Source organism: Schistocerca piceifrons, chromosome 5 (genome assembly GCF_021461385.2).
Source record: "Schistocerca piceifrons isolate TAMUIC-IGC-003096 chromosome 5, iqSchPice1.1, whole genome shotgun sequence".
Classification (NCBI taxonomy): Eukaryota; Metazoa; Arthropoda; class Insecta; order Orthoptera; family Acrididae; genus Schistocerca; species Schistocerca piceifrons.
In genome coordinates, this window is record NC_060142.1 from 255,756,985 (window position 1) to 255,780,850 (window position 23,866).

A 23,866-nucleotide genomic window follows, 5' to 3' on the forward strand; every position below is an offset into this window, starting at 1 on the left:
AGTCTGGCTATGACTTTCATTAGTCACGACTTATTCATTACACTGAAAGTTCAGTTTGCACTGATATCATTTCATGTAACTTATTCTCCAACAGTTTAATCATCATTGATCTACTCATTTCATTTCATTGTATTAAATTAATTTCGTAAACAATGACGAGACGACCACCGCGAGACTGAATGTTTGCCTGGTGGCATGTAAGGCACGAGACGCTGAAAGCGGTGCACAGAGGAATGGTAGATTACCCTAAGATATCCATAATGGCAGCCGTAAGTAAAGTGAAATGACGGATGACTCGAAGACAGAAGGACACCCGAGAAGTTAGCCCACCATAACATATTAGGAAAAATAAGCCAATAATGTTCTCTAAGACGTTGTGTTAGGGAATCACTCTAGAGAGGATACGGGCAGCAAATGGGGAAATCAGCTAACATTACTCTGACGTGTGTCAGATTGTTATTATCGCCCGACACCAGGTAAAGGGCTCCTCGGCAACAATAAGCTGATCGGCCGTTGAATCTAAATTGCGCCGTACATCAAAGGAAACATGTCGTCTGGTCGGATGAATCTTGTTTATTGTTACTGCTGGTCGTTGGTCTTGTTCGGATACGCTGTTATACTAACAAATGGATGCCCACTCGGTCATTTACCTTGTCCTCCACGTAGAGCTGTTCCAAGGCACCATGGCAGAAGTAGAGTACATTAAAACTCCTGCGGACCAGCTGCATCCCTAAATGCTTAATGCCTTCCCCAACGTCAGTGCCATCTTCCTGTTGGATAATTGTCCATGCTGCAAGCCCAGTATTGTACTGGAATGGTTACAGTCGTGCAGCACGCTAGTAAGTAAACTCACATTGATGCCTTGGCCAACAAATCTGCCAGAGCTGAACCGATGGAATATGTCTGGGACTCCATTGTGTATGTGCTCCGTGCATATAACCCACCAGCCAAAAATTTACAGGAATTGCGTGACTTGTGCATAGACATCTGGTACTACAAACACTCAAAATACTATTAAAGACTTGTCGAATCCATGCCATCATGCATTGCCGATGCATTGCTGCTCAATAGGTATGCTGACTCATGTATGTCTACCTATAAAAGGCTTGTCCGTGAACGAACTGACAAACTTTTTTCCATGACCACCCACTTCCACCCACACGTGGTTGTGGTGGTCCATAACCCTTGATCTCATGCTCTTAGTAAGGGAATTTGGTCTCCGTGCTAGGCGGTGGGTGACCGTGGCGAGCAAATTTCGCGAAATATGAAGCAATAAATACTCTTATTGAGAGCTATACCAAATGAATAATTGAGCCCGCATCTCGTGGTCGTGCGGTAGCGTTCTCGCTTCCCACGCCCGGGTTCCCGGGTTCGATTCCCGGCGGGGTCAGGGATTTCCTCTGCCTCGTGATGGCTGGGTGTTGTGTGCTGTCCTTAGGTTAGTTAGGTTTAAGTAGTTCTAAGTTCTAGGGGACTGATGACCATAGATGTTAAGTCCCATAGTGCTCAGAGCCATTTTTTTGAATAATTGAACAGTATACTACAGTGCATTCGGACAAACGTTTCACTTATTCTTAGGTAGTATAATCCTTTTCATAATTTATCAAGTTTTCGTCATTCACTTCGCTTATTCTTCTTTTGCATTAATCTTCGTTAGTATAAGCATTATCATACTTTTATTAGTTAATGCAGATTATTTAATATTACTCACTCATAATTCCGTTTCCAGATAAGATACCGAAGCGTAAAACTGTGTTCACACATTATCATGTGAATACGGTTCAAAGAAAACTGTTAAATATAAAATGATTAAAAGATTAAATGTGTCTGCATACCTTAATGTTAATACGGATGGAACAGATTGAGGATTGTGTAAGTGAGTATACTCGCTAGTGCGGTAATGTTGAATAGTCAAAGAGAATATAGCTTCTTCTAAGAGAACTAAGTGTTTCGTATCAGGCATTGTATTGAGATATCTGCCAACACAATCACCCACTTCCACCAACCACAGTATCGATAAAACACGTTTTAGACTCTTATCTCCATTACGTTTTACATTGCGTCGTGAACGAAACGTTAAAAACATTTACACATTTACGATAAAGTTCGTATGTTGTGTTTATTTAGCTTTACTTAAGAGTATCTGTTGCTCTATATTTCGCGGATCTTGCCAGCCACCCTCACCCATTGCCACGCACCTCTACCAAACTGTCTAAGTAAGGGGACAACTGCATTCATCATATCCTTAATGACATACACGTCTGTATGCATCTCATACCTAGAATGGTACTCATGCTTTCCCTCATACCGTATATTCTGACACTAGCAAAATTTACAAAATTTACAATTTTTACTACATATTGAGTATTAGTAACGAGGTGAAGTGTTTTAGGTGATCCACAGCGAACATTCACAATCACTCCACTCACATCTTAACCTGATTCTTTCCCTTTGACTGTCCGGTGTTTCATTCCTCTTTCTGTTCATTGAGTGTATTGCAAATTCGGTACTTTTCCATTTTACTAATTTGAGAGCCTGAAAGAGATGGTTTATGTTGTGGATTGGCAAGACAACCAACCCACTATGAGAGGAAGCCGAAAGGTACGCGTTTTAGCTCACGCAGGCTGGCGTGAGGTCTGGAACAGGTCAAGGATATGAGACTAACAAAAAACGTACGTAGCTGCTTGAATACTTTAATCCATATTTGGTGAACATCGCTCTTGACGGTACATGTTTTACAGCATCAATAGTAACTGGTAATAGCGCCTTGCTAGGTCGTAGCAAATGACGTAGCTGAAGGCTATGCTAACTATCGTCTCGGCAAATGAGAGCGTATTTTGTCAGTGAACCATCGCTAGCAAAGTCGGCTGTACAACTGGGGCTAGTGCTAGGAAGTCTCTCTAGACCTGCCGTGTGGCGGCGCTCGGTCTGCAATCACTGATAGTAGCGACATGCGGGTCCGACGTATACTAACGGACTGCGGCCGAATTAAAGGCTACCACCTAGCAAGTGTGGTGTCTGGCGGTGACACCACAGTTTATTTTATGAAAATCGACTCATAGCTGAAAAAGATTTGAATGTTGTTGCTTTTTATAACCCAATAACACGGCGATCCAGAGAACTAATTTTGCTGTTCAATTACCTCATACCACCTCACTTTGCTTCTAATCCTTCGAGAAAGCATTTAAACGTTATGACAAGGTAACTTTCTTCTTTTTCTTCCTCTTCTTCAACTGGCACTACATCCCGGAATAGGACTTGGCCTCCTCAATAGTTTTCTGCCATTCTTCTCTGGACTCCGCCATCAGTTACGGCAACCGACTCGGGCAGCATCAACCTCATCGCTCCGTCTCAACCTAGGTCGTCCGCTTTCTCTTCTCCCTCCAGGTTCACTGCAGCAGGCCTTCCTTGCGAAATCTGTCTCATCTAGTTGCATCACATGTCAATCCCATCTCAGTCAAACATTTTTATGAGCTTTACATCATCCTCCTTATAGCAATCATGACGTTCATCATTCCTTCGCTTTCTCCAGGTCCCATTTTCATACACAGGTTCAAAAATCCTCCTCAGTATACTTCTTTCACTTGATCTCTGTTTCTTTTCACCCTGCTTTGTAATTGTCCATTTTTCCGAGCCATAAGTGAGTACTGGGCGTATCAGCGTTTTGCAAAGTCGGCACTTAGTCCCTCGTGATAGATTTAAAATGTCGCAACATTCCAAAGTAGCGTCGGTTAGAAGCAGTTATTCGAGCGATAATTTCAGTAAAGGTGGTCCCATTTGCTTTCATATTTTTGAGCCCAGGTAAAACACTCCACTCGCTCAAATATCATTCCATCAAGGGTTATGGTGAGCTGTAAGGTTTGGTTAGTGCCATTATATGCGCAGTTCGTATTTACTTCATTAATTCTCAGGTCCATCTTCTCTGCACTCAATTTAAGAGCTGAAAATGTATTTTGTAGATCTCTAAGTATTCTGCTCATTACATTCAAGTCATCTACATATCCCAGTAATTGTACTGAGTTACAGTAGATAGCAGCTCTTGTCTGAATACCCGATTCATGTACCACTATCTCAAGTGCCAGGTTGAAAACTTGGCAGCGAAGCCCATCTCCTTCTCTTAGCCCAGTTAGAGTGGAAAACTGAGGTGATAGCCTGGACGGCATTCGCACGGTACACTGGGTTCAAATGGTTCAAATGGCTCTGAGCACTATGGGACTTAACATCTGTGGTCATCAGTCCCCTAGAATTTAGAACTACTTAAACCTAACTAACCTAAGGACATCACACACACATCCATGCCCGAGGTAGGATTCGAACCTGCGACCGTAGCAGTCGCGCGGTTCCGGACTGCGCGCCTAGAACCGCTAGACCACAGCGGCCGGCGGTACACTGGGGATACTTTAGGGTGACCTACATTAAATGCACTAATTTTCCAGGCACTAGAAATTCTCTCATTGCCTCATAAAGTTTGGCCCGGTTTATTGTATAATACGAGATTTAAAGTCAATGAAAAGATGGTGGACACCAACATTGAATTCATGTGTCTTTTCTACTAATTGTCGGAGAACCAATACCAGATTTACAGTTGACTTTTCTGCTCTGAACCCGCATTGATAGTTTTCAATAATGTCTTCTGCTATAGGTGAAAATCCACTAAACAGGGTATTTTATAGTACTTTACTCGTACAATATTTAAAGGCTGTTATCCCTCTATAGTGGCAGCATTCAAATAGAGCTCCTTTCTTACGCACCAGACGCACTGTCCTTACATTCCATTCTTCTGGAAACTCTTCCTTTTCCCAGATGAGGCACACAGTCTTGTAGATCCTACGATTTAGCTCAACTCTTCCAGCTTTCAATAGTTCAGATGTTCTATTGTCAGTCCCTGATGCTTTATTGTTCTTCAATCGAACAGTTGCTTTGTTCACTTCTCCTTGGGAAGGGCGGAGGTACTATGTCATCGTCTTCTGGAACGACTGGGATATCTTCGATAGGGGACTCTGAAGCATCCAACAGTTCACTGAAATACTCTACCCAACGCTCCAATACTTCTTGATCATTGGTTAGTAGTGTCCAATTTTTACTTTTACTCAGGTTGGTGCCCGTCTTAAATGCTCTTCTTTCACTATTAATTTACTGATAAAATTTTCTAACATCGTTTGTTTTTCCAATTGTCTCCAGTTCTACCATCTGCTTGTTTTCCCGTTCCCTTTTCTTCCTCTGATGCAGTTTCTTTCTTCTTTCGTTTTGTGTTGATAATTTCTTACCGCTAGACGAGTATATGATTTATCCAGCATTTTCATGTATGCCAGATTTTTCTCCTGACTTATTCTCTTGCGTTTCTCAGCTGCCTTAATGACTGAATCCCTGTAAGCGTTCCATTCCTGATGCAGATTGTGATTTACATTGGGGGTGTGTAATTCAAGATTCTCAGCAACCTTCTCAGAGCACGTTTCAGAGATGTATTCGTTTTTTAGCTTCGATACCACATACATTCGGCGTCCCTTTGACTTTTCTTGCATTGGATATTCCATTTCTTAGTTTTGCAATTACAAGATAGCTGAATCCTCTGTAAGTACATACATCTAGAAAGTTTGAGGAATGCCTGCCATCAGTAAGTACATGATCAATTTGGTTAAAGGTACGCTAATCATGGCTTATTTTTAACCATGAATGTGCACAAAGGTGGCAAAAATGTTTTGCTTCGCTCTATGCTGAATGTTTCGGTGTGTAATCTACGACTATTATCCAGTCCCTTCACAATTCTCCAAGGAGAGAGCAATAAGCAATAGAAGTAATGAACATAAGCAATCGCTTTCCCTTACCACACTACCAGCTTCAGACACAGGTGGACAATCAACACCTTTGATCACAGATGTTGCACCGAGTACTGATAGAAGGGACAAACATACAGAAGCTGAACGCATTTATTGAATTGTAAGAAGCTATTGAACGTTATCCGAATTTTTCGCTTGTGAACGTGATCGTGTACAATCCACCGGAAGTAGAATAATGACATCCTCTGTTATAAGAGAGGGAACTGTTGTTTCCAGTATTTTTCTACATTTATAAAAAACCATGGACCGCCATTATAGGTGTCACAAGCCCAGTAACAAAATCTCAGCTATCTCATTGCAGAAGGCTAGGAAATCCAACATGTTGTGCAAGTGTTAAAAAAAATGGGTCAAATGGTTCTGAGCACTATGGGACTTAACATCTGAGGTCATCAGTCCCCTAGACTTAGAACTACTTAAACCGAAATAACCTAAGGACATCACACACATCCATGCCCGAGGCAGGATTCGAACCTGCGACCGTAGCAGCAGCGTGGTTCCGGACTGCAGCGCGTAGAACCGCTCGTCTACAACGGCCGGCTTGTGCAAGTGTTTTGCAGCTGTGTATTACAGGTTGTGCCGATACCTCAACTGATGTTCAAATATTCATCATTCCGGTTCCGACCAGCAGTGACAGTTTCATTCCTGGGATGCTGAAATGTACAGTCAGAAGCTGCTGCGTAGATAAATCATTGCTACTTGGGGCTGCTGTCAGCTCGGAGTGTCGATAACCGTTTGTACACATTTTGGCCTATGAACAAGCAGCCTCGTACCAGGCATCCTCTCACACCTTAATACTGAGCGGGCTCCTGTTTGTAGCGTAACGAAAGCTGCTACTGGAATTATGAATAAGCTACTATTAGCTATTGTGCCATGGATCCCCTTTGAGCCAGGTAGAGTCGGTATGTATCCGATCAGGCAGCAGCATTAGTCACAAATACCTATAAGATGGGCAGATCTGTGCGATGGTAAAACTGCACTTTTTCAGTGTTTTGTGATGAGATGCTATGCATTAGCGAGACTATTAAGTAGTCGTCCACATCAACATCGTGAATCCTTGTGCAGACACTTTTCATGTTGCTTAAAAGATTATTGGGCATTGTGTCGAATTTTGTCATAAAAACTGTCACAACAATTCAATGAGGCAGTCGAACTTATAGATGGCGATCAGCAGCCTTGTTGGAATGTTGAGCAATTTTATGAGAGCATCTGCCATATGCAGCTGCTACGAACAAAGCCTCAAACAGGACATTTTTCACGCTGGTCTACATGGTACAAAATGTTTCTGGATTACTCTCTCCATCGCAGTCAGCGGCATGAGATGCGCATCAGAGGTGGTATGGGAGAGTCATTAATGGACGGCGATCGATCCACACTACATTACCGAGAAAATCCTTAGACTACTATTTTTTTTTTTTTTTTTGAGTCATCAGTCTTCTGACCGGTTTGATGCGGCCCAGCACGAATTTCTCACAGAGTAGAGGTTGCAACCTGTGTTCTCAATTATCAGCCGGATGTATTCCAAGAGCAGTCTTCCTTTACAGTTTTTGCCCTCTACCGCTCCCTCTAGTGCCATGGAAGTCAGTCCCTGATAACTTAATAGATGTCTTGTCATCCTGTCCCTTCTCCTTGCCAGTGATTTCCTCTCCGATTCTGCGCAGCACCTCATTCCTTACCTCACCAGGCCACCTAATTTTCAACATTTTCCTGTGCAACACAAATCAAATGCTTCCATTCTCTTTTGTTCCGGTTTTACTACAGCCCATCTTTCACTACAATACAATGCTGTGCTCCAAACGTACATTCCAAGAAATTTCTTTCTCCAGTTTAGGCCTATGTTTGATACTAGTAGACTTCTCTTGGCCATCACTGCCCCTTTTTGCCAGTTCTCGTCTGCTTTTGATGTTCTCCTTGCTCTGTCCGTCATTAGGCAATAGTAATACTGCACGAAAAAGACTTCGAAGATGACACACGACACTTCTGTGGTTGTCTTTCGTACGATTTCTGAATTTCAGCGAACAAAGTCTACGCAAATCTGTGCTATAGTGGCTGAAGCTAATCTGCGACAAAAGTCTGTGGATTGGTAAATGATGATAATCACCAAGTATGCAACCCGTGTTGTAAAACAATAAAATTTCATTCTTCTCGCTCGCGCGCGCACACACACACACACACACACACACACACACACACACACACACACACACAAACGTAAATATACATGCATCATCAGCGAATATGTATCAGAGCTCAATACCAAAATTTCTACCACTTGGCAGTCACAATAATAAACATAATAAACGTGTTTGGTCACGTTTCGTATAGTGGCGTAGACGTTTGCGGAATTTCATGTCCTAACAGCGGTTTGTGACGTTGTTATCCTGTCACCATATTATCAATATTCAAACGTGATTTCATGTTTAGGTCCAGTTGTCTCTTCAGAATTACATAAAAAGCTCGAAAGTTCCATTAAAACCAATTCGATATCACAAGGCGGCAGCTGGGAACGTAAAAATGGCCTGCGCACGTCACAAACTTCATTACAATGATCACTGCGACTTTCTGAGAACCGCATCTCGAAGTACTCACTGATTATCGATATACGTTTGCATGTGATCGTACGCGGTAGGGTCAAGTTTTATTTAGTATACCATCGTTTCCAAATACACGAGGACATGCTAAAAAGTAATGTCTCCTAATTTTTCATATAAAATGTCTAAGCAGTTTAATTAAATAATTTAATTAATACTCTACATTTTATTCTTCATGTCTACATATTTATTTCTCAACAGTTAGCCTGGTGGCGAACACATTTCTCCCTACGACACACCAGTTTGTTCATATCGTCACTGCAGAATGTTTGACTTTGTTGATGGAGTCCAACCTCACCTCTGCTAGCACCGCTTCAACACTATGAAAGTTAAACTCTTGATGGTGTCCTTTAAGTTCTGGAAACAGGAAAATCGGATGGGCTGAAGTCGGGATTGTATGGAGGAACGTGAGTGACAGTGAACCCAAGGCGTCAGACTTTTGCTGATGTAGCTGCGCTCGCGTGTGATCTGTTATTCTCATGTTGAAGGAGAGGGAGCTCCAGTTTGGACGAAGTCTACGAAGTCGTGCCGTCAGTTTTCTGTGCTGTTTCACACTCACCGACATAGTTACGTTACTCCCCGCCGTGTTAGACGCTTCAATTCTGAACCTTCTGACAGCAGAGGGTTACAACTTGCGCCAGTGAGACGTCAAAGTCGACCGCCTAGTAGGCATCACACGTAACAAGTGAATCGATATTTAGAACAGAATGAAAAACTCGGTGGGATTAAGTTTCAGCACACCCTCCTATCTGTTCCCTACATCGGTAGAAGTGTTTAATCTGTCTCAACATCTGCCAAAGGACATTGTAACACTTTATCTCACAAAGACCTGGAAGCCCCGGTAAACAGCATCACTATCTTCTCTACCTCATCACGGTGACTGCAAGGCTAAAATCTCAATTAGTCTCGTGTGAGCCCGGCGGCACTGATACATATATGAGCTAAATCTGTCCCTCATCCTCAGAACTTACTATACCTGCAATTATTTTTCTATAACAGATGTGAAAGTGTCCAACATAATCATAACAGACTACATAGCAGATATCGGAAGAAAGTATTCATCTAGTCAATTTACAAAGAAACGTTTCCACCAGTACTAAAAATTCAGGCACGAAATCTTATGAATTTTATTGTGCTTCGTTTGTGAGCGACAGCGATTTCTTCGTCAACCAGAAGCAATACTACCAAGACCGCACCAAATCTTGTGTCAGAAACGATGCTAGAAATAACTTCCTGCTCCCGAATTCATAAATTTTGGAATTTTCCGGAACAAATCAATAAACAGGTTCCATTTTTGTTCACAGCTATCGTGTTATTTGAAGGTCATATTAATTGTATTAGTCGACAGAACAGAAGAATTAAATAATGCTGAACAGTGTCTAATCATTACAGATCAGGAAAGTTCACGTTTATTTGAAGTTCAACCAAGTGAAATAATTTTAGTTGTTCGAGAATATTTCCGAAGTTGTCGATTTAAGCTAAAATATCTCACTCCGTTCCTTTCACCAAACATTTGAAAGGCTTTTACGCAATATTGATTGGAAACAACATAGGGCAAATCTTACAAGGGGGAATCTGTCGTTTATCTAAGTTTGGTTCGACGTTTAACAAGGGATACAAATCAGTCATTTTCTTCTGGAAGCAAACATGCAGTTTTGTCCTTAGTTTTCCTGGGTCAGAAAGGGGAACCTTCACGTTGTGTATGTGTTGTACTCTGCACAGCTATATCAGAGGGTAAAGATGCCACCAATATTTTTCCTGCGTCTGAGAAACGTAGATGCGTAAAGCATGTACCTGCAAAAGCGTCAGAAGTGGAACGCTGTCCTGATCTATCCAGTGAAACTAGAGAAATAAATACACGCCTAATGTTATGGGACCGCAGATATCCTTCTAAGCGGTATCCACTTCGATGAACGCCTATCTTTTAATGATTGACACAACAATTCGCGTGACAAATCTCCCCTATTTCGTGATAATACAAAACGAGCTGCCCTTCTTTGAAATTTTCTTACGTTATCCGTTCATACCCGGTAAGGATCCAGTATGTGCAGGAATAATACAGAAAAGGTGTAGTATGTGCAGTCTACTTAGTAATTCTGTTGCATATTCTAAAATAAATAGTAGTTGGTTTACCTCTACCATTATGTTTCCTATGTGATTTCAGTTCGTCTGTATTGATGATATCAAAGTGTTTGGTTCAATCTCTCTCTTTTTATTTTTTCCAAATAGGTATGATGTTTCATGCGACACCATGTAAAGCAGCGTACGTTTCAGGTATTTGCTGGATGTATTCCAATCTCTCTCTTCATCTACAGTTTTTATCCTCTATAGTTCTCTCTTTTATCCTGGAAGCAGTAACCTCATGTCTCAACAGATGTTCTATCATACTGGCCCTCCTTATTACCAGTTCTTATGATCACCGATTCCGCGGAGAACCTCCCCACTCCTTACCTTTTCTGTTCACCTAATTCTTCTGTATTACTACATGTCAAATACTTCGGTCCACTTCCGTTCCGATTTTCCCTCAATTCATGTTTCATTACCATACAATGCCGTTCTCCAAATGTACATTCTCAATAATTTCTTCCTTAAATTGAAGCAGACGTCTCTTGGCTAGGAATCCCCTCCTCTCCAGTGCTATTTTCCAGTGCTAGTTTGCTTTTTGTGTGCTCCTTGCTCCGTCCGTTCTGGGTTATTTTATTTGCAAGGTGGCAAAATTCCTTAATTTCGGCTGTTTCGAGGTTCCTGATATTTATATTATGTTTGTCATTTTTCCTACTGCTCATTCTTTTTGTCTTTCTTCGATTTAATCTCAGTCCATACTTTGTACTCATTGGACTGTTAATTCCACTCAACAGATCCTGTAATTCTCTTTCACTTTCACTGAGAACAGCAAATCATCAGCGAATCTTATCATTGATATCCTTTCAACCTGGATTTCAGTCTCACTCTTGAACCTTTCTCTTATTTCCGTCATTGTTTCTTCGATGTTTAGATTGAATAGTAGGGACGAAAGACTATCTCCCTGACTTACACCCTATTTAGTCCGAGCACTTCGTTCATGGTCTTCCACTATCATTATTTCCTGTTGGCGCTTGTACGTGTTGTATATTACTCGTCGGCCCCTACATCTTACCCCTGTTCGCCTCAGAATTTCGAACATTTTGCACATTTTGACATTCAGTTCCCGGTCAAAAAATTCTATGATTGTGGATGATGTTCTTTCAGTCTTGCTTCCAGTATCAATCGCAACGTCAGAACCGCCTCTCTAGTGCCTTCACTTTTCTTAAAGCTGAACTGATCGTCATCTAACAATTCCGAAATTTCTTTTCTCATTCTTAAATCTACAACTATTAATCTGTGTTATTTAACATATAACCGAAATTTTATGAAATGTATTAGTAGTCGTGAGAACAACTTCACACTATTTCTTCTTTGAGGCCAACCGTGCAGATATCTTGTTGAAATTATTCTGCAATTCGTCCACATAGACCAGACAAACTGATAGGGCGACTGAGACTGTCTGTTAATTTCTTTAAATAATTACGAACAGCAGAAGGCCTATAACGTTACATTTGGGAACCTCAGATACCATTTCTGTTTCAATAGATGACCTCCCATGATACTACCCACTGTGATAGTTATAACAGGAAGTCATGAATTCAGTCGGATAACTGAGAGGATGTCCGACTGAATAGAAGCCATCTGTGATGAAAATTGTCAGTCGCCCTTTGGAAGTCTGAAAATTAGTACCACCTTGAGATGATAGTACTCATTATTTGTTGAGAATAAAGAGCCAGTTGTCTTTCACAAGAGCGACATTTTCTGAATCGGTGCTGGTTATGAGTCAACAGAGTCATTCCGTGCATTGCGAATGAAAAGAAAAATAAACAAATAAGTAAACCCGCATAAGCGTGAGTGGGACTCACGTACAGAGGGTTCCGTACAAACTTTATTATTTATCCAGACATTTCATTCATACCAGGAATTGAGGATCTTGACATTTCTGGATGGTTAACGATAACGATGCAGGCAAGATATGCACCTACTCATTCCTGAGATAATGGGATCTTAACAGGACATGCAGGCATTCGGATAGGAAATGAGAAAAACGAATGATATGATTTAATTAAAAATGAAGAATTATGGGCTTTTTCCTTTGCATTTACAGTGAGGCCTTGCTTCCTTCCAAATAACCTATAGCTTTTCATGAGGTAGTTTGTGAGCACGAAAATTTGTGACATAAAATGGCGTACCTTTTGATTGCATTGACTTTGAAGCTTACGTTAATTACACCACCAAGGACTACAGACCTTAGAATAACATACAAATTTCAAAGTGATACGTTTGCCTGTTCCTGATAAAAAGAGGTCTTAAAAGTTGGACGAATAGACAGACAGTGAGGTAATAAACAACCCAAAAGAATTTTTTTCCTGTGTTATAATTCCGATTTCATAATTTTCTGATTTTTTTCTTTAGTTATAATGTGAAATTCTGCTTCTTGTCAAATTTCATATTTCTAGGTCAACATGAAGTACCCTATAGGTTTTGATGAGTGCGTTTGCGAACATCCAAATATCAGACATACACGGCCTTATCTTTTGATCTTATTGACTTAGAAGCTTCAATTTTTTTCCCCGTCAGGAACCATAGACCATAATACGTAATATAAATTTTAGCTTTATGTTGGTTGGTTGATTGGTTTTTGGGGAAGGAGACCAGACAGCGTGGTCATCGGTCTCATCGGATTAGGGAAGGATGGGGAAGGAAGTCGGCCGTGCACTTTCAGAGGAACCATCCCGGCATTTGCCTGGACTGATTTAGGGAAATCACGGAAAACCTAAATCAGGATGGCCAGATGCGGGATTGAACCGTCGTCCTTCCGAATGCGAGTCCAGTGTCTAACCACTGCGCCACCTCGCTCGGTAGCTTTATGTATCTACTCATTTCTAAGAAAAGGGGTTTTAACAGTTTGACTGACAGGCACCGAGACAGACAGACGCAACAAAGTGATGCTATAAGAATTCCTCTCCCACCGACTGAGGTGCGGAATACTAAAAGCCGGAACAACATAGACGGAGAATTCGCCTAGAAAAAACGAAAGCTACTTTTAAACTCACAAAATTTAATAACAAAGGTTTGGAAGATCCTGAACGCACCAATAAAAACGACTGGTAAATGAGGCTTGTAATCAATGTGGAACACCGGCCGTGGTGGTGGAGGTGGTAACCGGCCGTGGCCCGCTGTGAACCAGTGGGGCTGAGGTGTCGGGTGATCGACCCCCGCTCCCTCCTCCGGCAATCACAGAGCGATACGCCGCCACTCCAGGCCACGCCAGGCCGGCATATAAGCCGCGCCACCCGTCACTGCGACACAGTCGACAACAGGTAGCTCACAGCACCGACATAGGAACTGCTGTAGGTTCTTTCTTTTCAAGTATGTTTACAAGTAGCCTGGTGGGTAAGGTCGGAAGCTCCATGCTGCCATTCTCGTACAATAATGTACTGTACGTGGGTCCCAAATATTTCATATTTCTCATTTCACACTTTCTTAGACTGCCGTAGTTTCAATACGGAATATATGACTTCAGGTTTCTAAGCATTCCTAATTTCAGCTGTATTCTTCAAAGCCTACCATGTGGTTACAATTAAAGTGCAGAGGCCCACTGTCAGCTGTGATTATCATACGACACCGACACTTTGTACATATCCTACTGCTTTAAAGTGGAACCGATTTACGCTGGCAAAAGAATTAGTTCCAATTCTGGCCACCAGGTGCAAATCTGGCGCTGTGAATGCAAGAAGCATAGAAATGTTACCATATGTATTGGATTAGGAACAGGACGTGGGCAGAAAATGTTAAACAAGAGAGAAAGGAATAATGCTGACTTTATTATTAACCCTGCTTACATAATTCGATCAATGTGAGCGCCGGAAACGTTGGTGAGATATTTTACAGGGCTAGGGTTGCACCTTGTGGCCAAATTGGGAACTACTTTTTTCCAGCTTAAATAGCTTCCACATTAACGCACTAGCAGCCCCACCCCCCAGTACCCTCTCCTTCTTAATGACCGTCCCTTTCCTGACAACCTCAGTAAGGCCAACCACTTTGCCTCCCACCTCTCTGTTGTTTTTTCCATCCCAGATGATCCCCACTTTGATTATTCCCTCTTCCCTGATGTCATGGACCGTACGAATACCTCTGTTCCTCCCCTTACTCCTAGCTTCCAGTGCTTGGGCCACACCCCGCCTTCTGCCCTTAACACTCCCATCACTACACAGGACATCAGCCTCACACTCCGCACTAAACGCAACACTGCTCCCGGCCACGACTGCGTTACCTACCGCCACCTCAAACACTGCCCTCCCTCCTTCCTTTCCCTCCTTGCCACCCTCTACAATGTCATCCTTGCCACTGGCTTCTATCCTGACCTGTGGAAAACCTCCCGTATCCTGATCTTCTCCAAACCCAATAAGCCTCCATCTGATGCCTCTTCTTATCGTCCTATCTGTCTCACATCGGTGTTCAGCAAGCTCTTGGAATCCATCCTTTCCCAGCGCATCCATCTCCACCTCCACCAAAACCACCTCCTCCCAAACACCCAATGTGGCTTTCGACCTTCCTTCTCTGCTGATGACCAACTCCTCCGCCTCACTCATCTCCTCTCCCTCCAGCTTAACTCCCGTCGCTCCGCCATTTTTGTCTCACTTGACCTCGAAAAGGCCTACGACCGTGTCTGGCATCCTGGTCTCCTGTTTAAACTCCAAACCTACGCCCTTCCTATCAACTACATCCATCTGGTGGCCTCCTTCCTCTCCCACCGCCCCTCCTATGTTACCATCCATCATGCCACTTCCCACACCTTCTACCCCTCTGCCGGTGTGCCCCAGGGCTCTGTCCTCTCCCCTCTCCTCTGCCTTCTGTACACGGCAGATATGCCCCAACCCCCCCTCCAGTACACCTCTTGCAATATGCTGATGACACCGCATTCCTCGCCCTCGCTCCTACCCTCCAAAGGTCCCAACGCCTTCTCCAGAATCACCTTGACCTTTTTGCTGCATGGTGTAACCAATGGCTCCTGAAACTCAATCCTTCCAAGACCCAGGCAATCATCGTAGGTCGTACCACTCGCTCCTTCTGGCTCCTGGATTTCTCCCTTACTGTCTGCGCACATCCTGTCCGCCTCACCCCCACCCTCACCTACCTTGGCCTCACCATTGACCGGCACCTCACCTGGATACCTCATCTCTGCTCCATCCAATCCAAAGCCCACAACCGCCTCCGACTCCTCAAACTCCTCTCTGTCCAGACATGGGGGTTGCACCCCTCTACCATCTTCCACACCTACAAATCCTTCATCCGTCCCATCCTCTGTTATGCCAGTCCTGCCTGGATATCTGCCCCCTCCAAACTCTATCAGTCCCTCCAGATCCTTGAGCGTCATGCACTCCGCCTCGTCTTCCGTATCCGCCTCCCGTCCCCCACGCGGATCCTCTATGATCTCATTCCTTTCCCCCATCTGCTCCTATTCCTCGAACATATCTGCATCCTCTACACCTCCCGCCGTCTGGAACCCCCTCACCCCCTGGTTGCTCCTCTCCTCTCCCATCCCCGCCCCCTGCCACTTCTTCACCGTTGTGTCCCCCCTACCCTCCATCTCTACACCCTCCATCTCCTTTCCCAAGGTGGCTTCCGTCAACTCCCCCTCCCGGATGATGTCCTCTCTCCCTCCATTTATCCTTCCTATCAACTCTGATCCTCAATCCCCCTCCTTTCCTCTGTCCTCTCCCTGGGCTCCCTCTTCCCCCCCCCCCTTCCGTCCTGTTTTCTCCCCACTACACCTCTCCCTCCCTTCTCCCCCCCAGTCCTTTTGTATTCCCCTCCTCTGCCTACCCCACTCCCTGTCGCGTCTGCCCCCCACCCCTCTTATGGGTCCTCATCCTCCTTCAGCTCCTTTCCCGGCTCCCCCCTTCGCTTTTACTCTCCTTTCCCCCCCCCTTTTTTTCCCATCTTCTGTCCAGCTTCCCCCCACCTGCTCTCGACTGTGGTGTCACATTTGCCAACTTTTTAGTGCAGTGTTCCAGTGACTATTCAGTGTTGTTTGTCTTTCTCGTGTTGCGAACAGAAACCATGCTGTCGCTAGGGGTGAATTTTATGTCCTTTGCGAACAGAATCCAGACTGTCGCCGTGTTTTTTTAATTGTCTAATGTTTTCCCTGTCTGCTTCGTATGTATTTTTATTGGCGTCATCATCCCTGTGTTGTTGTTTTAAGTTCCACGATTTCTTTTCGCCTTGTTACTCTCTAAGTCTCCGATTTTATCGCCTGTTTTTTATTATTTGTTCTCTTGATCTTTGTCACAAAATTTGTCGGCTGAAGAGCGGCATACTAAGCTGCTGCCAGCCCGCCCCCTTCGGGGGGAATTGAAATTCAATAAATGAAAAAAAAAAAAAAACGCACTAGCATGATTACCGGGTCTGACTACCATACAATAATTACAGGCCACACTGAACCGTGAGTAGCTGCAGTTTAATTACAACCACCCATCAGTTGAATATGTCGTACGACAACTTATTTTTATTCAGTCTGTGAAACTGGCAGTGTCGTTTCCATCATGGTATCGAAAATTGCTTCCATATTCAGATATATTTCTATGTTGATCTGAATTTTACACCTTCATTAAAGACTTGTCCTTTGATTTTTCTTCGATTTTTGCTTCCATATTTCAGGCCGTAGTTCATTCACAATCGCTGGTAGGCATTTAGGCATTCTGATTTGAGAACGTGCTGTAGTTCCTAGTTTTGAGATTCCTGTAAACGCACTTGTTTTGCTGTCCTGTTATGTATTCTCGCCCTTCCGCCGTAAGGAGTAATTAGCGACAATAGTGATGTAAGCTGAGACATAATTTGTTGCTATGGTATTCAGTGCGAAGACTTATGTAGCTGTTCCAGTCGTCAATCTGCGGACACCTCTACGTTTAAGGTGTGTGACACTCCCTATTTCGACTTGCAGAGCGACGGTTTTGTTTTTCTTAATGACAACGACCAGCTCAGTAGTCCTCATGTGGAATTCCTAGTGGGGAACTATTTAACCTCCACATTATTTTATCTAAGGGGCTACCATGACCAATAAACGTTACATTAAAGCGGCATGTGCTTGGAAAATGTAATGGCTGTAGACTCCCGTCCTTTTCAACCAATCACAGTACCAACACAGCAACTCCTTGTTGGCTTATGTCAGATGGCAGCATAAGTCATTCAGACTGTTGCTCCTGCAACTACATGGAAACAATTCTGTACTACTTCCGGAACCATCTGCTAGTCTGGCCTCTCTACCTATACGTTGTGGTTGCACGAACCGTACGGTGGCTGAATCGTAGAGGAACACAAACACGACTATCCACTCCACCCCTCGCCCCTTTAATGGTTAGGTGCGTGGTACGTAAATAGTGGCATTGTAATCATGAAGCCCACTGTTACGTTAAGAATGGCAGCGAAAGTCTGATGTATGGATACCTACCAAACACTTATGAAACGTATTGAATTCCCGTCGCCACTACTGAGAGCTAATTATTCACTTTAAACGTCAACCAAGGGACCTGTGCATAACTTTGTTACATTTATAGTCTTCAATAATGGCAGTATTTGAAATGAATGTACTCGTTGGGATGAGGGTAGTTCTGGCAATGAAGAGAAAAATCTTTAAAAATGTATCGAACGATGTGAAATAATAATCATGAATTTATGATACGTCCTTGTATACACAGCACCATGTGTCTAAAACTATGTTTTGCATTCAGAAATTTTGTCCGGGTTGTACAACCTCAGAGATCAGGGAGTGTCAGCAGGGCCACGCAACCTATAATTGCAGGTCGACTAACATTTTCAACTACAGCAAGCACGTTAGGTCGTAGTAGCGATGGATAAATCACAACTCAAGGCGACAATGACAAATATGTTTATCGTCTAGGAAAGTATATTCATTTAGAAAAATCAACTTGTACGACAATGGCCACAGTCATTACCTATGGCAATCCTTTATACATATTATGCAGTTAATAAACACTTTCAAACAAAGGAAATGTATTTGTAATAAGACAATACGAGAAGGGAGTCTCTAATTCGCAATTAATAAGTTACATTCGTAAAATATAGGTCTGCAGCTGGGCATCGATGATGCCTTTTTGCCTATGATTCACTACTGGGCATTAAAATTGCTACATCACGATGATGACGTGCTACAGACGTGAAATTTAACCGACAGGAACAAGATACTGTGATATGCAAATGATTATCTTTTCAGAGCATTCACACAAGGCTGGCGCCGGTGGCGACACCTACAACGTGCTGACATGAGGAACGTTTCCTACCGATTTCTCATACACAAACAGCAGTTGATCGGCGTTGCCTGGTGAAATGTTGTGATGGCTCGTGCAAGGAGGAGAAATGCGTACCATCACGTTTCCGGCTTTGATAAAGGTCGGATTCTAACCTGTTGCTATTCCGGTTTATCGTATCGCTACATTGCAGCTCGCGTTTATCGAGATCCAATGAGTGTTAGCAGAATATGAAATCGGTGGGTTCAGTATGGTAATACGGAACGCCGTGCTGGATCCCAACGGCCTCGTATCACTAGCAGTCGAGATGTCAGGCATCTTATCCGCATGGCTGTAACGGATCGTGCAGCGACGTCTCGATCCATGAGTTAACAGATGGGGACGTTTGCAAGACAACAACCATCTGCACTAACAGTTCGACAACGTTTGCAGCAGCATGGACTCTGAGCTCGGCGACCATGGCTGCGGTTACCCTTGACGCGAACCTGGGTGCACGAATGGCAAAACGTCATTTTTTCGGATGAATCCAGGTTCTGTTTACAGCATCATGATGGTCGCATCCGTGTTTGGCGACATCGCGGTGAACGCACATTTGAAGCATATATTCGTCATCGCCATACTGGCGTATCACCCGGCGAGATGGTATGGGGTGCCATTGGTTACACGTCTCGGTCACCTCTTGTTCGTGTTGACGGCACTTTGAACAGTGGACGTTACATTTCAGATGTGTTACAACCCGTGGCTCTATCCTTCATTCGATCCCGGTGAAACCCTACATTTCACCAGGGTAATGCACGACCGCATGTTGCAGATCCTGTACTGGCCTTTCTGGGTACAGAAATTGTTCGACTGCTGCCCTAGCCAGCACGTTCTCCAGATCTCTCACCAATTGAAAACGACTGGCCAATGGTGGCAGAGCAACTGGTTCGTCACAATACGCCAATCACTACTCTTTATGAACTGTGGTATCGTGTTGAAGCTGCATGGGCAGCTGTACCTGTACACGCCATCCACGCTCTGTTTGACTCAATGCCCAGGCGTATCAAGGCCGTTATTACGACCAGAGGTGGTTGTTCTGGGTACTGATTTCTCAGGATCTATGCACCCAAATTGGGTGAAAATGTAATCACATGTCAGTTCTAGTGTAATGTATTTGTCCAATGAACACCCGTTTAACACCTGCATTTCTTCTTGGTGTAGCAATTTTAATGGCCAGTAGTGTAGATAAAAAACTCTTTTATGTTAAAACTTTCCACAAATAGTGAACTTTAGCACACAATTTTTGGACAATGTCAGAAACAGGTTAAAAAACCTTTCTGACCACATCGCATTCGTTTCTGTACGATCAGAGTGTGTTGAGAAAAAGGGATGTTAACTTAAAAAATAATATATATGACCACAAAAAAAGTAAAATATAGTTGCTTGGGAGAGAAATGGGAGAATCAAATATCGTTATAGTGAAGATTAGTTATATCCAGTTCTATTTTTCTGGGGGAACGCTGGCGGATGCGTATCCCTAAACTTTTTGATCGGCAAAGTATTTTTTTTACGATGTTGAGAACTTGGAAGAGTGCCAAAGATTTATTTCACGGACGTAAATTTTTTATTTCATTTTTTCTGGTTGGTAATTGCAGTACGAACGACACCAGTACAGTTTTTGGTGGGGAAAGCTATGTTATTGACTGTTTCCAGTATTTCGAAGCTGCGGCAACCGTTCTCGACAAATTAATCGCTGGCAGCCAGGTCGACAAGCATGTAGTGCCCTCTCCCGCTAATAGTGAGCGATGGTAGTGCTAAACTGATATGCATACGCTCAAAGACGAGCTACTGATAGATGTCTACAGTACCGCTACCGTGATCCTTCGTGATTCATTGCCATCTTTGTTTTGTTATTCTTTATGCGTTTGCGTTTGCCGTTCCGTTTTCTGTTTCATTTGAGGTGTATTATAGGTCAATTGAAGGGTACGATACCATTTTCTTTTATTGTTCAGGTGTTGATGGGAATCGCTTACTTCCTTTGAGGCGATGTAAACTGATGTGTTCGATAGCCCATTCTCTTGCATGTTTGGGTGTTCGTCGGTATCGCCTGCTTCATTTGAGCTGTAAAGTCAACTGAAAAGTCCGAAACCATTTTTTTTCTTTTTTTTTTTTAGTTCTACATGTTGATGACGTCTAGGCTGAAAGCAGACTGGTGGTATACCATGCTTCAGTTATAAGTAATTTTCGCTGGATTATATCCAATGTCGGAGTACCCTCAAACGTTTTTTTAGAAAAAAAAAGCACTTGTTATATCTCCATGCGAAGTAGTGATTACCGGCTAGCAGAAGTACACTGGCTGCAAAGATACGCTGTATGCAAACCAGATAGCCGTACTTGGCTTTGGAAAACAGCAAGTCAGTGTGGGTCAGCGGCGAGGCGCCAGGTACCCATACATATACACACACACAGACGTACGCGTGTTGTGGGTTGGGAGGGAGAGCGGTCCAGTCGGCTGTTGCGCCACCAGTGGCGCAGGTCGCGGTTTCGCCGACTGGAACACAGGCGTCACGCCGTAATAGCTGCATCTGCAACTGACGACAGAGTAAAACGTTAATAGCAGCATACCACGCAATAGTATTCCATTTATTAGTCCCATACCACGAGATAGTATTACATTTATTGGTCTCATCTGCTACCGGATACCTAGGATCCTGAACAAATGTGAGGTCAACATCAGTGTGTCGTTCAAAAGTAACTCATTAATCCATCATACCCAATTAGCAAATAACGTAAACCCAATTAAGGCTTCAGTGTATAAATTTCAGCATAGTTGTCACAACTTGCATATTAGACACAGGGAAGCGTATTAGAACGTATGGAGGCCTTCCACGAAATAATTACAGTAAGTGAACTGTTGGAATCCTTCTGCACCAGGCTGGACACAAAACGACAGACGTCAATACCTGACTGACCATTTCGAATGCACAATCAAAAGGCATAAAGTAAAAGAGTGTGGAAAGCTCAGCAGTACACAGAAACGAAAAACGACAGTGCGCTGTCATTCTGAACGAAACGATTGACAACGAACACACAAAAGTAATAAGGACCTAAGCGAAACATACTCTTTCTCTCAAACCCCATGATATGCAACAGATTGCACTTAGTTTTATTTATTATAGATCCTCTTTTTGTAGGAAATGTTATTTTTGCAAACATATCAAATTACAAACAGAGTAAGTTTATCCAGTAGCATTCGGAATTCAAATTCTGTCATACGCTTTAGTGTTTTTAATTAAATGGATGGCATATTTGAAAGACAGACTAAACACATTACTTTTTAACGTAAGAAACCGTAAAAAATTAACATCTTCATAAATAGATAAACTATGTAATACCTCTCTTAAGGAGGAAACGCTAGGTGCGTGTAACATCTCTAGTGATGTCTGTAAAGACTGAAGTGTTACGTCCAAATGCATGGCCCTCCAGAAAGGTAGGCAACTAATATTCAGCGAATATTTCGTCTCTGGAATCCACAAAAAGAAATCTGAACAAAAAACGATAAATTTAAAACCTACGTATTTATACATCGATGTTTTTCCAAGTAAAATGCAACTAGACCTAAACCTGGGAACCAGCAGGTGATGAAGGAGCAAAGCCTCAAAAATGTGTAGTCAATAATAAAAAAAAGTAGAGGAACTTAAAATTTAGTTACTGTTTACGATGGGTCTATATTTATATTTGAAACAGAGTCACAGTAAGTGCCTGCACGGCATGTGTATATGTAAGGCAGCAGAGTTCTAGTTCGAAATATAAGTGAATCAACGATCAATTTCCGCTGTCGTTTTTTAAATTTCCTCTACTTCTTCTTCTTCATCTTCTGGTGCTGTACCCGAGTTAGGTGACAAGGTTTTGGGATGTGGTTGTTAACGACAATTTCACCTTTGTACATATAAAATTAATCGTGTAATTTATGTACACACTTAGAAAACATTTATTGCATACACACATACCAATGCTACTTTTAGTATATATTCCTTCAACGAATTAGTGTGCATGCAATGAGTCCTCTGGTTACAGCGAGTGGTGTGCTGTGTTGCAGGAGAAGTACGCGGCCACGTTCGACAGCCTGGACCTGAAGGAGCTGCTGTCGGATGAAACTCGAGTCCAGGATGCGATGCGCTGCCTGCTGGAAGAAGGAGACTCAGCGTGCAGACCCGCCGGGAAGGCGCTCAAGGGTGAGCCCCATCGTAGTCTACACTCCGCTACCCAGTAGGATGGTATAGCCCACACCACAAGCTCACACACTTAAAATGAGGCCCGTGCCGTGGATGCAGTGAGTCTTTATCCATTAACCACGTAGCTGCAGATTGCAGTAACGGAACCCCACTGGAGTAATGGTGATTAGAATATGAGTGTTCCCCAAATTTAAATAAGTTTGATTACAAATAAAAATGTGGGTTGGGATAAAGGTATAAGTCAGTCTGAAATTTCTTTCTACTGTGTTGTCCGCAGTGAACAGCCTCCGAGACCATACTCTAGTTCCACACGGGAAATTAATTCTTCTCCCAGAATACATAGTACTTATTGGTCCCCAGGGTAAAATTAGAGAAATCCTGGTTTACTGCGGTACCAGTCAACTTTTCCAAGGCACGCACATTTGATTAGCTGTGCAGCTTATCTCCTTACCCTGTAACGCAACGCCAGGCCACCTATATATGTTCTTCCTTTGTGAATAATCTAATATTATTTGTTTTACGTGGTTAGCAAGAAGAGAAAACGGAATTATCTTGATAGCGGGAGTGGCGATAAAAACCGACACAGTCGATGACTGTTTTTCCGTCACTAACAAAGTGATGTGTGGCCATGGAAAGAAATAAACGCGTATCAACACCAGTATTTGCGTTGGTAAGAAATACTTCTTTCAAAAAGATCGAACTCCTTAAAACGAATGTTCAGTAGACACCGATTCCATTATAGATCATGCATCATCTATTTAAGGCTGCAGCATATGCATGCCGATCGATAGCTACGCCTTATTAGCAACACCCAAAACCATTTGGAGTTACTCGTTAAATTCCAGGAAGACCATTTAAAACAGAGAATATTAGTAATACCGAACAAAAGTAGT

General features: G+C 42.9%; 1 protein-coding gene across 1 annotated transcript in view; it reads left to right on the forward strand.

Annotated features, from left to right (window-relative positions):
* Positions 1 to 260: 260 nt before the first annotated feature.
* LOC124798925 (allergen Tha p 1-like) overlaps positions 261 to 23,866 on the forward strand; it is a 30,929-nt gene continuing 7,323 nt past the window's right edge. Inside the window, exons 1-2 of the mRNA XM_047262458.1 lie at positions 261 to 269; positions 22,838 to 22,973. Of these exons, the coding sequence (XP_047118414.1) occupies positions 261 to 269; positions 22,838 to 22,973 (145 nt within the window). The remainder of the gene's footprint in view (positions 270 to 22,837; positions 22,974 to 23,866) is intronic.